Genomic DNA, 14329 nt, shown 5'->3' on the forward strand with positions numbered 1-14329 from the left:
CTTAGAATGACGTTACATATATAATATGTATATATATATTATATATATATAATAGATCTACATATATATATTATATTTGTGTTAAGGGCTCATGATAGTACAGAAGATACAAACACTGATAAGTGTAGGATGGTATTAAAAGAGCAAGTCGGTTGTGGTGTGCCGGAACCGACGATGAGGTAGGCCTGTAAATAAAGAGGGCCCACCAAGAAGAAATGTAAAGAGAAAAGGAATTAATAATGAGGAGTGGGTGGGAGGGTGATGCAGCGCTGACCTTGAACGATATGGAGCCAGGTAAGGGGTGTCCCTTAAGTAGGGAAGAGGTGTGTCATACGCCCCTCCCACAATTACAGGCCAAAAGGCCTTAATACTTGTGTTAAGGGCTCATGATAGTACAGAAGATACAAACACTGATAAGTGTAGGATGGTATTAAAAGAGCAAGTCGGTTGTGGTGTGCCGGAACCGACGATGAGGTAGGCCTGTAAATAAAGAGGGCAAAAGTAGAAAATCAAATTTATTACATACCAGCAATATACATACTTTAACCAGACATGTCTTGAAAGGCATTTCTTACTTCTTGTACCGGGTTAGGTATGTATCTAGAGTAAGCCGATGATTTCCAGCGCCCTAGTGACTTGATAACATGAACTGGAATGTTTGCACTGGATGCTGTGGAGGCCGCTCCTATGCGGAAGGAGTGGCCCAAATAGTTAGCTGATTTGAGGCCCAGGTGTCTAAGTAAAGACCTGACGTGTGTCATAAAGGTGGTGGTAGTGAGTACCGAACCTTGTAGACTGAAAGTGGTTGAGATGGTGGTTCGTTGTTATGCTGGGTATATGAGTCCAGTAGTTTGACGGGGCTCGACCTGTTGTGAGTAGGATAGTACTTAACCTCTACTGAAAGTGCATGTTGACTGGTTTTGGAGTGAGGCAGAGTCAAGATATAATAGTCCATGTGTTTTGTTAAGTGTGAATGAAGTAGGATGTGAGTGGACTGTGTTGTGCTGATGGTGGTAAATTCTCTTGGTCTCAAGAAACCATAAACAAGGCTACGTATATGGCGGTTTTAACGATGAGGTTCGTGTTGTTGGCAAAGGGTTTAACCCCTTAAGGACCAAACTTCTGGAATAAAAGGGAATCATGACATGTCACACACGTCATGTGTCCTTAAGGGGTTAAATCTAGTGAATTGTATAAGTCTTCAAAAATATGGAAATCTATGGGTAGCCTCTGGGCCGTACGTGGGGGTTCGGATCTCTGAATACCCCTAAGGATGTTCTTAATTGGTAGGAGGACACTTGATTTGTCTGGTTGTAAAGTTAGCATGTGATGTTGGATGCCTGTCAGATATGGTTTGATTGTGTTGTATGATAGTTTGAGTTTGAGGTGGCAAAAAGAAGCAAAGCCCAACCAGGATGTCACGATGAAAGGTTGTAAGATGTTGTGTTCAGAAAGGAATCTTTAAATCAAATGAAAGCTCTATCGTAAGTTTCCCGGGTATTAGTAGACAGTGCTAATTGGGACAATGTTCTGCTATGTTGCATAATAGCATCTAGTCCATTACTAGATGGTGGAATAGTGGGGTGTTCGTGGCTGTGAGTGCGGCTGACGGGAGTATTTGACGAAAAGCCTGGAAATTAAAGCGAGACAAATTGTCAGCAGCAGTGTTACATACACCTGGAACATGAATACAAAACAAGAGAAAATTATGACATGCAGCCAGCCAAGTGAGTTTCCTCAAGAATCTCATAATAGTCAGTGATTTGGATCGGCCTTGTTTATAATGTGACAAGTTACTTGGTTGTCTGAGTAGCAACGTACAGACGAACCTGCCCATAAATGCACCCATGCCACGGCAACCGTCACGATGGGATATATCTCAAACAGAGCTGAGGTAGTGGAAAAACCCTCCAGGTCCTGAACTTCTGAAGGCCAGCTGCCCCAAAGCCATTCGTTCCTGAAAAATTGCTGCAAAACCTGTGGTAGACGCCACGTCTGACCAAATGGTAGGTGAGGAGTCAGACAATTTTGGAAGGAACATGCTTTTACCATTCAAGGTGGTTAAAAAATTTCTCCACATAATTACGCCTGCCGTGGCTTGGGTATCCAGGGGTGGCCTGTGTCCATCATGTCTAAAAGTGGGAAACATGTAAAGGAGTTGTGAGATGAAAGCCCGGCCTTGAGGTATGATGCGAATGGCAAAATTCAGTGACCCAGGCAGAGACTGTAATTCTTGCGGTTGCAAGTACCGAGTTGTATGTAGAGATTATGTTGATCAGAATGTTTTCTACCTTGGGCGTGGCAGGCTAGCTTGCATGGTGGCTGAGTCTAGTATGATACCCAGGAATGTGATGAAGGTATCTGGTCCTTCAGTCTTGGTGGAGGAGACTGGGACACCCACCTGTTCGAATAGACTGATGGTTTCTTTTAGGCTACTGGGAGGGGAAATATTCTCCTCGACCAGTAAGAAATCATCCAGATAATGTATAACTGTAGGGCATCTGGCTATATTTAATAAAACCAGCATAGGGTTTTGGCGAATACGTCGAAAATGGCCAGACTACTTTGGAACCTAAATGTTAAACGTGAGCAAAATAGTAGTTCCCTGCCCACTTGATACCATGCAGGTGACACAGTGTAGGGTGGATAGGCAGTAACTTGAAAGCATTGTGAGATCAGTCTTACTGAGCCATGCTCCGTCCCCTGCCTGCATGATAGCCGTAATGGCGTGATCTATGGTGGAATATTGCAGTGAAAATTCCTCAGAGGGTATGAGGGAGTTCAGACTAGGAGTGGCAGAGGTGTGAGGTGTTGATAGATCAATGATAAGTCTCTGTTTGTGAGAAGATTTCCCCGTGACAATACCGATGGGGTTTGTCCGCCATGTGGTGAACGGAGGGGACTGGAAGGGCCCCCATAGGAAGTCCTCTGCCACTTCCTGGCTATGAGTGTCTCCACCGCTGTAGGGTTTGTTGTGCGGATTGTAAATTAGGACATTCCAGGATTCCGGAAGGCATGTGTATGAGGCCTGTGTGAATCCTTCTGATAGACCCGAGATAATGAATTCCACCAAATGTCTAGATGGATGATGTGGCAGTAATGTCGTAAGTACAGAAATGTTTATTGATGTTAAGTATAGTTTTGGGATACATTTTATTTGGACACAGATTTAGCATGTGCCCTGAAACAGATGGCTGGAGAAAGTGATTGCAACTCAACCAGTGCTGGAGGGGTCGCAGCGGCCGACCCAGCCATGGTAAGGGGTGTAGTGACCGATTCCCCAGGGGTGATACTGGCAGGATAACTAGGCCTGAAAGGCGAAAAATTAATCTTGTTTTGTGACAGGTGAGGCCCTGCTAGTTGCCAAGTGGCTATGAGAGGCTCTGTCTATGAGTTGGCGCGAGGGGTTATTGAGGCCACCCGTCGTAGTGGCAGGAATCGTAGGCCTCTCGGTGATAGTAAAAGAAAACAGGGGGAGGGAGTGACAGGTGAGGCCCTCTCTATAATATTGCGAGGCGGCTAACTCACGTGTGGCCCGATGGCGTTTGCCTCCGAAACGTTGAGGCGGGGTGTTGGCCTCGCGGACCACTAAACGATAGGCAGAAATGCCAAGAAGGGAGGTACCTATTTGGGCCTATACCCCTAACTTGCCAGTACTCTATGGCCTAGAAGAATGAAACGTATGTGAACTACAACGTGAGCAGGCTTACGTACCTGGTAGTATGTATGAAGTTTTGAGATTCGACAGGTATGAAAACCTGGATAAACCTAAAAAGGGATAGAGTGAGAATGGATCCTGTGAGACCTGTGTAATCTGTATAGGCTGGGATTAGGGCTTCTAGCAGTAGGTTTGGGAGGTGTAAAATCTATGAGTATGATAGTGACATGACTGCCCATGCTTGGTGTTACGCTGAGTCCGATACCTGGCAGCAGGGGATTGGCCGTGTAATGTGTATATATGGAAGGTGATCAGATGATATGCATGTCACTAAACTGATCTGGGAATGCAAGGGACTTTTTAATGTGAAGTGACAATATGCAGAATCATAAATGTTGCTGTAAAGTGACGTATGAATGTATGAACCAGAACGTGTGATTCAAAACCGAAAGTCTTGTGAGACGTATATGCCGTGTTCTTGAATACTCGTGTTACGTCGTCTGAGTGTGTCAAGAAAAGGCCTGAGTTTGTAAATGCCATGTGAAATTATGTGAAATGACAATCTATGCAGAAAATGTTGTAACGTGACATATGAGTGGTTGAACCAATGCGTGTGATTCAACCCGAAACCCACTGTGGAAGGTAGGACCGTGTTCTTATATACTCGTGGTATATCGTATGAGTATGATAAGAAATGGCCTGAATAGTTAGTGCCATGTAATCGTAATGTACATGGTTGTAATAACATCATATCTCCATTATACTCTTTGAAAATAGGACCGTGTCCTTGAACTCGTGGTATGTCGTACGAGCATGACAGAAAAAGGAGCCGTAATGTAGGCTAACCATAACAGTAATATACATGTAATATCTGCATTGTAAAATAAAATAACTATTATTATTAAAACCATATATATATATATAATAAGCAAACTGAAACAAAATAGACAACCTAAGATCGTGTAAAATAAGTATTTGAAAGTTTAACCGATTACTGTGCAGGAAACGTATGATTGGTTGGATCAGTACGTGTGATTCAACCCGAGTATGCATGAAAAGGAATTAAATCCTTGTGTCATGGTTAACAATAAAGAAATGAGGCCTGTAATGTAGGCTGATTTAATTGTAATGAAATGGATAATTATATATATATAAAAAAAAAAAAACTCCAGTAAGCGTGGGAGTCCAATGTCTATACAGAAATGTTAGCTGGTTTCATACCCTGATGTAATAAGTGATACCTTAAAAATAGCATGAAAATGGTCTGTCTATTTAACCAAGCAACTTTTTAACCAAATGTAAATACATGAAATGATGAAATGTAACTCACGAAAAAGATCTATGTGAATACATAGCAGAATAACCGAATCTTCGTATGAAGGGAAACAGAAGTTAGCATGAATAGCTTAACCGTATGCATTTTAATGCGAACAGCAATCGTGCATAGAATATACTATGAATAAGTGCCGACCAGAAAACACAAACCGAAATGACAATCGTTTAAATGAAGCAAGGTTGGTTTTTACATGAAATGCAATAATGTCTGAGAAGCCTGTAGTACACTGAATGACTGGTAGGGGTCAGTGTGTAGGCGAAAATGCAGTGGTTCGATGGTTTGTACATGAAATGCAATAATGTCTGAGAAGCCTGTAGTACACTGAATGACCGGTAGGGGTCAGTGTGTAGGCGAAAATGCAGTGGTTCGTTGGTTTGTACATGAAATGCGATAATGTCTAAGAAGCCTGTAGTACACCCAAAGACCAGTAGGGGGTTTAAACGAATGATATGCATGAACATGCAATGGTTTTAGAACAGACTTAGACAAAATGCAGCCGTAAAGTGAGGACCTGACCCGTGCATGGTGCCGTGGGACTGATGCCTGGCATAACAGGTAGGTTGACTTACAGTTTGTGAGTCACTTGGACACCATCCACGGCGATGGATTGAAGAAAGAAGGTGGTAGGCCGGAAAAGCCTGTGGCTGGATTCCTGACACAGCTCTGCTTAAAAAAACCTCATGGAGTAATCAGGTAAAATGGCGTCTGGATGACCCGGAAGTGGAAATGTTGCAGCGCTGACCTTGAACGATATGGAGCCAGGTAAGGGGTGTCCCTTAAGTAGGGAAGAGGTGTGTCATACGCCCCTCCCACAATTACAGGCCAAAAGGCCTTAATACATATATATACGTATAATTACAATAATAAATAAATAAAATAATAAAATAAATAAATAAAATATTGAAACAAAATTTAAAATAAATTATATATTCATATGTAATTTCATTCTAACTGTATTTTGTTATTAATATATATATATATATTGGAAACAGAATACACTTAGAATGACATTCTATATATATCTATCTATATATAAAATACAAATAACCGCAAATATATATAGATAGATAAATACATATAATTACATGAAAGATTACATTAGTATACACGTAGAATTTAAATACCTATAAATGCATATATATTAAAATTCTACGTGTATATTTAAGTAATTTTTTAACATAATTATGTCATTTAATTAATTAAGATTTGATTGACATGCCTGACAACACAGGGAGAAAGTGCAGAGAATTTAATTCGCAAGCACTATATTTGACCCTGTAACTCTCCAAGACACCATAAAACCTGTATATAGGGGGTACTGTTTTACTCGGGAGACTTCGCTGAACTCAAATATTAGTGTTTCAAACTGGTAAATTGTATTACAACGATGATATTTTAAGTAAAAGTGACGTTTTTTGCATTTTTTACAAACAAACTGCACTTTTATGGACTATATTATTGTTGTAATATGTTTTACTGTTTTAAAACACTAATATTTGTGTTTAGTGAAGTCTCCCAAGAATAACAGTACCCCCCATGTACAGGTTTTATGGTGTTTTGGAAAGTTAGAGAGTCAAATATAAGGCTCGTATTTCATTTTTTTGACATTGAAATTTGCCAGATTGGTTATGTTGCCTTTGAGACCGTATGGTAGCCCAGGAATAAGAATTACCCCCCATGATGGCATACCATTTGCAAAAGTAGACAACCCAAGGTATTGCAAATGGGGTATGTCCAGTCATTTTTAGTAGCCACTTAGTCACAAACATTGGCCAAATATTAGTTTTTTGCTTTTTTCACACAGAAACAAATATGAACGCTAACTTTGGCCAGTGTTTGTGACTAAGTGGCTACTAAAAAAGACTAAACATACCCCACGTTCAATACCTTGGGTTGTCTACTTTTTCAAATGGTATGCCATTATGGGAGTAATTCTCATTCCTGGGCTACCACACCGTCTCAAAGGTAACATTACTAATCTGGCAAATTTCAATTTGAAAATGGAACGTTCTATATTTGACCCTGTAACTTTCCAAAACACCATAAAACCTGTTAATGGGAGGTACTGTTGTACTCGTGAGACATCGCTGATTACAAATATGTGCATTTTGTTGCAGTAAAACCTAACAGTATTATGACATTTACAGCTAAAATGTGAGGCGGAACTACAAATTAAAAAAAAAAATTCTAATTTCTTACAGTTTTTTTTATTTTATTCATAATAAATTGTTTCATATATAAATATTTTATATGAAATGAAAGCCCTGTTTCTCCTGAACAAAATGATATATAATAAGTGTGGGTGCATTTAATATGAAAGAGGTGAATTACGGTTGAACAGACATATAGCGCAAATTCCAGTTTTTGTTTACGTTTTGTTTTGATCAGAACGTGCACTATTGACTCCGTCCTGAAGGGGTTAATACAAGTATTAACAATAAAGATTGGAGAGACACACAGTATATTTATTATATTTAATCCAGACATAGCTGAGCCTGGCTCCATTCATGCTGGCTGTGAATCATGGGTAATGTAGTCCATGTCACCTGGAGTGCCTGTCTAGTGATTACTGCTATAGCCTATCCCAGACTGACATAGCAACCCTTAGACTGGGAGTTATAGCAGCAAAGACTAGTGAGCCACTGCAGGCAGTGACACAGACTGTCCTCTCCTCCCCCCCCTTTCGCCCTTACATGGTTTGCTCCTCTAGTGCACTGCTGAAGGTCCGGTTGTCTCGGGTCGTTCCAATGGAAATATCCAAGAGGGGCGTTTTATGTCCTATATGCATAAATTACCCAGTAGCCATTAAATTAACCTTCCTCGGCGAAGGTGGGAGGGGTTTAACAGCTGCCACTCATCCTTAGGATAACGGGACGCTGGATTTGCTTCCTTACTCGGATTGGCTAAAGGGCTGTCGCTAGGTCCCCGCCTCAGCCAATCACAACACGAGTAGCGGACTTAGTCCCTCCTCCCTACACCACAGTGACCTGCAGAGCGCTTAACCCTTTCTTACCCGGCTCTAGCGTGATCACCCCCCCTCCCCTTACTGACAGAGACCCCAGGCCAACCCTCCCCCTTACTGACAGAGACCCCATGCCAACCCCACCCCCCTTACTGACAGAGTACCCAGGCCACCCCCCCCCCACTGACAGAGTACACAGGCCACCCCCCCCACTAACAGAGTACACAGGCCACCCCCCCCCCCCACTAACAGAGTACCCAGGCCAACCCTCCCCCCCTTACTGCCAGAGACCCCAGTCCAACCCCCCATACTGTCAGAGACCCCAGGCCAACCCCCCCTCACTGACAGAGACCCCAGTACAACCCCCCATACTGCCAGAGACCCCAGTCCAACCACCCCCCTCACTGACAGAGACCCCAGTACAACCCTCCCTTACTAACAGAGCCCAGTACAACCCCCCCCCCCTCCCTTACTGCCAGAGACCCCAGTACAACCCCCATACTGCCAGAGACCCCAGTCCAACCAACCATACTGTCAGAGACCCCAGGCCAACCCCCCCCCCTTACCGACAGACACTGCAGTCCAATCCCCCCCCCCCCCCCACTGACAGAGACCCCATTCCAACCCTCCCTTACTAACAGACCCCAGGCCACCCCCCTCCCCTTACTGACAGAGACCCCAGTCCAACCCCCCCCCTTACTGACAGAGACCCCAGTCCAACCCCCCCCCTTACTGACAGAGACCCCAGTCCAACCCCCCCCCCCTTACTGACAGAGACCCCAGTCCAACCCCCCCCCTTACTGACAGAGACCCCAGTCCAACCCCCCCCCTTACTGACAGAGACCCCAGTCCAACCCCCCATACTGCCAGAGACCCCAGTCCAACCCCCCATACTGCCAGAGACCCCAGTCCAACCCCCCATACTGCCAGAGACCCCAGTCCAACCCCCCATACTGCCAGAGACCCCAGTCCAACCCCCCATACTGCCAGAGAACCCAGTCCAACACCCCATACTGCCAGAGACCCCAGTAACAAACCCCACTGATAGAGAGCCCAGGCCAATGTATCCTTCCTGGTAAAATATTTTTTAAATAACCACCTCACTGTCAGAAATCCCTGCCCCCTCCTCCTCACGGTCAGAGACCCCAGGCCCCCTACCAAACTGTCAGAGATCCCTGGCCCCCCACCTCACTGTCAGAGACCCCAGGCCAACCCCCCTACTGACAGAGAACAAAAGGCACCACCCCCCAGGCCAAACACCCCCCCCCCTTACTGACAGAGTCCAGGCCAGTAACCCCCTCACTGAGAGAGACCCCAGGCCAATACCTCCTTACTATCAGATACCCCAGGCCCCTTACCTCACTGACAGAGACCCCAGGCCAACCACCTCCCACTGACAGAGAGCAAAAAGCCCCTCTCCCGACAGAAGACACCCCCCCCCCCTAACTGACAGATACCCCAGCACTGAGAGAGACCTCAGGCCAATACTCTTCCCCCCCTCCTAACTGACAGAAGTCCAGGCCAATATCCCCCCTTACTGACAGAGAACCCAAGCCAGGGAAATATGATGCTCCAACCCAGGGTAAAAAAAACTCTTCATATACTGATAGATACCCTAGTCCCAGGGCAATAACTCTTCCTTACTGAATGATACCCCAGTGTAATATTCTTACTGAATGATACCCCAGGCCATGGTTTTTTAATAGCTGCAGAGCATGCATTCCTCACCTGTCTTTCCTTTACAGTCAGAACTGCAGGTAACTCATTCATTAACATCTCCTCTGCCAGGGGCATCTATCAGCTGTTAACCCCTTAGTGACTAGTATGGCTGTTTAACCCCTTACCTGCCAGGGAACTAGTATGGCTGTTTAACCCATTACCTGCCAGGGAACTAGTATGGCTGTTTAACCCATTACCTGCCACGGAACTAGTATGGCTGTTTAACCCATTACCTGCCACGGAACTAGTATGGCTGTTTAACCCATTACCTGCCACGGAACTAGTATGGCTGTTTAACCCATTACCTGCCAGGGAACTAGTATGGCTGTTTAACCCATTACCTGCCAGGGAACTAGTATGGCTGTTTAATCCATTGCCTGCTTGGAAGCCATGCATAGTATTTGACCCCCATTCCACCCTGGAAGCTGCAATGAGAATGTAACTGCTCATATGCCAAGGAGGCTTTCAAAGAGACCGACCCATGTTTAAACCTTCATCCACCAGGTAGGCCTTAAAAGTAATCAGGCACCCTCTCATGTCAGGGACCTACAGAGCACTTAACCAATTTATTGCCAGGGAGTCAAATTGTTCATCTGCTATGAATTCCAGCATAATATTTAACCCCTCGGGTTAAATATAAATATTGTACAGCCCTAATCTCTTTACTGTTGTCAATGAGCTATGCCATATAGCATTACTCCTTTAGCAGGGAATCTACAGAAACACTTTTTATGTGCTGCCCATTTAACATAAACAATCTGTGTCTAGTAAAACATGGTGGATCTGATTTCACCCCTCTCCTGGCAGGGAGATCTGCATAATAAATAAATATAGAGAGTGATTCTTCTACCCTGGTCTATCGAGCAGGCCTGTAGCCCTGTTTACCATTCTCCTACCAGGGGACCTGATTAAACTTTATCTGCCAAGGAACTAGTGAGCATGTTTAACCCACCAAACTGGCAATTAACACACCTTGGACTAGAGATCTTGTATAATAATAATAATAATAATAAGTGAAAAACTCTTTAGTAATTAACCCCTTCCTGAGAACATGCTTAAGGGTTTAACCCTTTATGTAGCAAGGAGTTTTGCAGAGTAATTGAACCCTTTTAGGATAATTAACCCAGGTTCTGTAAGGGGTCTGGCAATACTGATTTAACCCTCACCTTACAGGGAGACCTGCAGAAAAGCTACACTATCATCTGCTATGGAACTAGAATGATTGTCTTTAATTCTATATTTGTCAGGGCAGATTGCAGAGTAATTAACCCACTCCTAACTGGCAGGCTTATAGACTGTCTGACATATTCAACTGCCAGTATGTTTAGCCACTTTTAAAGAGAGAGCTTTAATCTCCATTTATCAATGACTTAGTAGAAACATTTAACCCCTGTGCTGCCAGAGGGATATACAGAATGCTTAATTCCTTCATTTGACACGCTAATAAGAGTTTCTAATCTGCCCTGCCAGGGGACTAATACGAATAGTTAACTAGTTTTCTGCAAAATAATGTGAGTAGTTAACCCTTCTGCTGCCTGAGAGTCATGCAGTGTCATGAACCTGTTTGCAGCCCGTGAGACAGCCGCAGAGCTCTGCCTCCTATGGTTGTGACTGCTGCTGTCTCTCCTCCCCTCAGACACACGCCTCCCATTCATTGTCAGCTCTCTGTAGGTAACTGTCTTTTTAAGAGGCTGGAGAGGGGGGAGGGGGAACTGTCTGTGAGCTGAGCCCAGCCCAGAGAGACAGCTGGGGAGAAAGAGACAGCTGGGGGAGCCGGAGAGAGAGAGAGGAGACATCCAAGGGAAGATAGAAGCTAGATCTAGAGAGGAAGAGAGAGATGGGCAGAAAGAGACATTCAGGAATAAATAGAAATTCCTAGATATAGAGATGCAAGCTCCTTGAGACAAAAAGGAAACAGGGACCTCTAGGAATACAGGGAGGGAGAAAAATAGATCCAAGGATAAAACATAAGAGACATTCGTTGGATGAAAGAGTTGAGAGGGACACTGATTAAAAAGAATGGTAGGTAGACATCTCTGTTCTCTGTGACCGCATCCTGCTGAGAAAGACAGACTGGGCTTGGAAACCTCCCAAATTCTGACTGTCAGTCATCTTGGGATAGAGTGCAGAGGAATGCTATTAGAGTGCTGGGGTCTAGGTTAGATTTCCAGTGTGGGATCCGGCAGGAGATTGCGCAGGGGCTGTCGGATTGAGAGAGCATGATGGTGGTTTGAGGGGGTCTTCCACACCCCCCAGTGGGTTGGAACAGTCTCTGCTGGCCTGAAGATGTCTCGTGTTTCCGCTGGCAACGAACGGATAAACGATACGGTGAGTGGTCTTGCCCTGGGTAATTTGTCCCTTCTTGGTGAAATGGTGATTTTCATTTGTACCATATTTTTGGTTCTATCTTATTTGGTTTGTGAATGGGTGTTCTGCCAACGTTGACTTTGACCATGGACCATCTCATGTGCGTTGGCCGGTCAGTGGGTGTTTGAGCCTTTGCCCACCTTGTTAACGACAGGCGCCTTGGCCACCTTGTGAATGAGAGGTTCATATTTAAAGGAGTGTTTGTCATGGCTGCCATTGGTGGCAGGTTGGGTTTGCACCATGTTGGTGATGGTTCGTAGGATGTGTGCCCACCATGAAGAGTAATGCCATCTCCATTGGCATTTTTGGGGAAGGTATATGTTGTTGTTGCTTCCTGTTCTTTGTGAGTTACTACGCATGTCGACACAGACGCTTTGTGGTTTTACCATTTATAGATGAAATGAGTAATAGGTGCCAGTGTGTCATAATTGCCACGGCAATCATACGGTAGTCAAATGCTCTAATCGACAAAACCTACTCCTGTAGGTAATTTCTTTGGTAGAGTATGGTTATAATTTACACTTTCGTTTATTATGCTGTTTAGGCAACAATTTATTTCCTAATACAAGCAGTTTTTTTTATTTCTTTTCTGTCATTAAAATAATGCAGTTTTGTTTTTTTATTTAAAAGGTTTCATAAATTAGACTATTAATCTGTATAACGTGGTCCAAGAAAGCATTAAAATGAAATTTCATACATGGTGGCAATGTATCATCTACCGTGACGGGATCATAATCAAAGAATTCCCAACAAATACTTCAAATAGGTAGAGAGTTCTCATTGGCTACTAAGTTGTCCAGTTCCATTTACTAAACTGCAGTTTAAGACACATTGAGATTAGAGGAGGATAGGACTGTGTAGGATTCCTGTAAAGACAAAACTCTATGAAGGAAATGTTGGCGTTTATGTATAGGGTATCAAAAAAGAAACGTTCAATTTGTGCCTTGTGGTTTATATTTTCATGTCATAAAGAGCGATAATGACATTATTTCTGTCCACCATGTTCAGTCTGGTTCTACCCGCTCTGAAAAAAGCTCTGCCACCTCCTCATGGCCTCCTCGCCCTCCAGGAGCTCGGTCAAGAAGTTCCGCCCCTGAGGAGCCACATGTCGGAAATTACAGACTCCTTAGGACTATTGGAAAAGGAAACTTTGCTAAAGTCAAATTGGGAAGACATGTTCTCACTGGAAGAGAGGTAAGAATATGTTGAATGTAAAGGATGCTCAACTTTAATTTGCAATGATGTAAAATAAACCAAATGAAGGAGGGGAATTGGCAGGTACTGAGAAAAATGGGATATTTTATGTATGATGACAATGAGTAGAATGTGTAAGGAGAATTGGTGCCAAATCTGTTTTATGTGTTCAAAGTGCAAATGAACAGACCTCACACAGCGTGCATTTTGAGTATGTGATGCATGGATTAGTATTTATTTTGCTGTGATTGGCACCATGGACGGATGCTTTTACCATAGATGTGAATACCAGGAACCTAGTAAATATGGTTTCTGATAGTGCTACAGTATCACATGGTTTTCTAGTTGGGGGGGAGAGGGAGGAGCGGAGTGTTATGTACCCAATGACTTCTAAATCGTAAGTCTTTTATCCAAATCTGCAAAATACTATATAAACGTCACTTTTCTACATCTTTAGGTCGCTATAAAAATCATTGACAAAACCCAGCTAAATCCAAGTAGCCTTCAAAAGGTGAGTACGATAATCTGCATGTATATTCTAATGGTTATATGTTCTACTCCTTTATAAATCATTTGTATTTATATATTGGCTGGATCCATGTGTCCACAGCAAGTTGTATAAGTTTATTTGCGCCCACGCTTGCATGGTACAATATTTTGTGAGACCATGTGAATTGGCACAAAACCTTGCTATTTATTGGCGCTGTTCCTAAAATTCCTTTCCATAAATTGGTTTAAAATGAGTCTGTACTGCTTAACATTACATTCAACTACAAAACCCATAGTAAATTTGGCTGTAATTACCACTTGAAGATCTGTCAGTGTTTCAGTATGGAGGAGGCCATTTTGGCATTGCATCACATTTTTCAAACCTTTAGTGACAAATGTTGAGTAAAAAAACAAGGTTGTAGAAAGCATGTGATATCAGCTGCCAGTAATCTGGGATTTGCAATTGGAACTCTCAGATTTCTGTGCACATTTACATTTCTTTGAGAACTTTTCAATCAGTTTAGTTCTATTTGTAATATTTATACTATTTTATCTTGTAAACACGTTTTAGAGAGTCACTCAAGGGTATGCAGCTATGCAAAGA

At 43.2% G+C, this 14329-nt stretch overlaps 1 protein-coding gene across 2 annotated transcripts in view; it reads left to right on the forward strand.

The window, feature by feature from the left end:
- Window positions 1-10740: 10740 nt before the first annotated feature.
- The window catches only part of MARK4 (microtubule affinity regulating kinase 4), a 38240-nt gene continuing 34651 nt past the window's right edge, over window positions 10741-14329 (forward strand). The window contains exons 1-3 of one of the 2 annotated variants that reach the window (XM_063431742.1): window positions 10741-12003; window positions 13051-13236; window positions 13694-13747. In XM_063431742.1, the coding sequence (XP_063287812.1) occupies window positions 11962-12003; window positions 13051-13236; window positions 13694-13747 (282 nt within the window). In that variant the 5' untranslated portion in view covers window positions 10741-11961. The remainder of the gene's footprint in view (window positions 12004-13050; window positions 13237-13693; window positions 13748-14329) is intronic. The other variant, XM_063431741.1, reaches the window with a different exon arrangement.

The sequence above is a fragment of the Pelobates fuscus genome, chromosome 9 (assembly GCF_036172605.1).
Source record: "Pelobates fuscus isolate aPelFus1 chromosome 9, aPelFus1.pri, whole genome shotgun sequence".
Taxonomy (NCBI): Eukaryota; Metazoa; Chordata; class Amphibia; order Anura; family Pelobatidae; genus Pelobates; species Pelobates fuscus.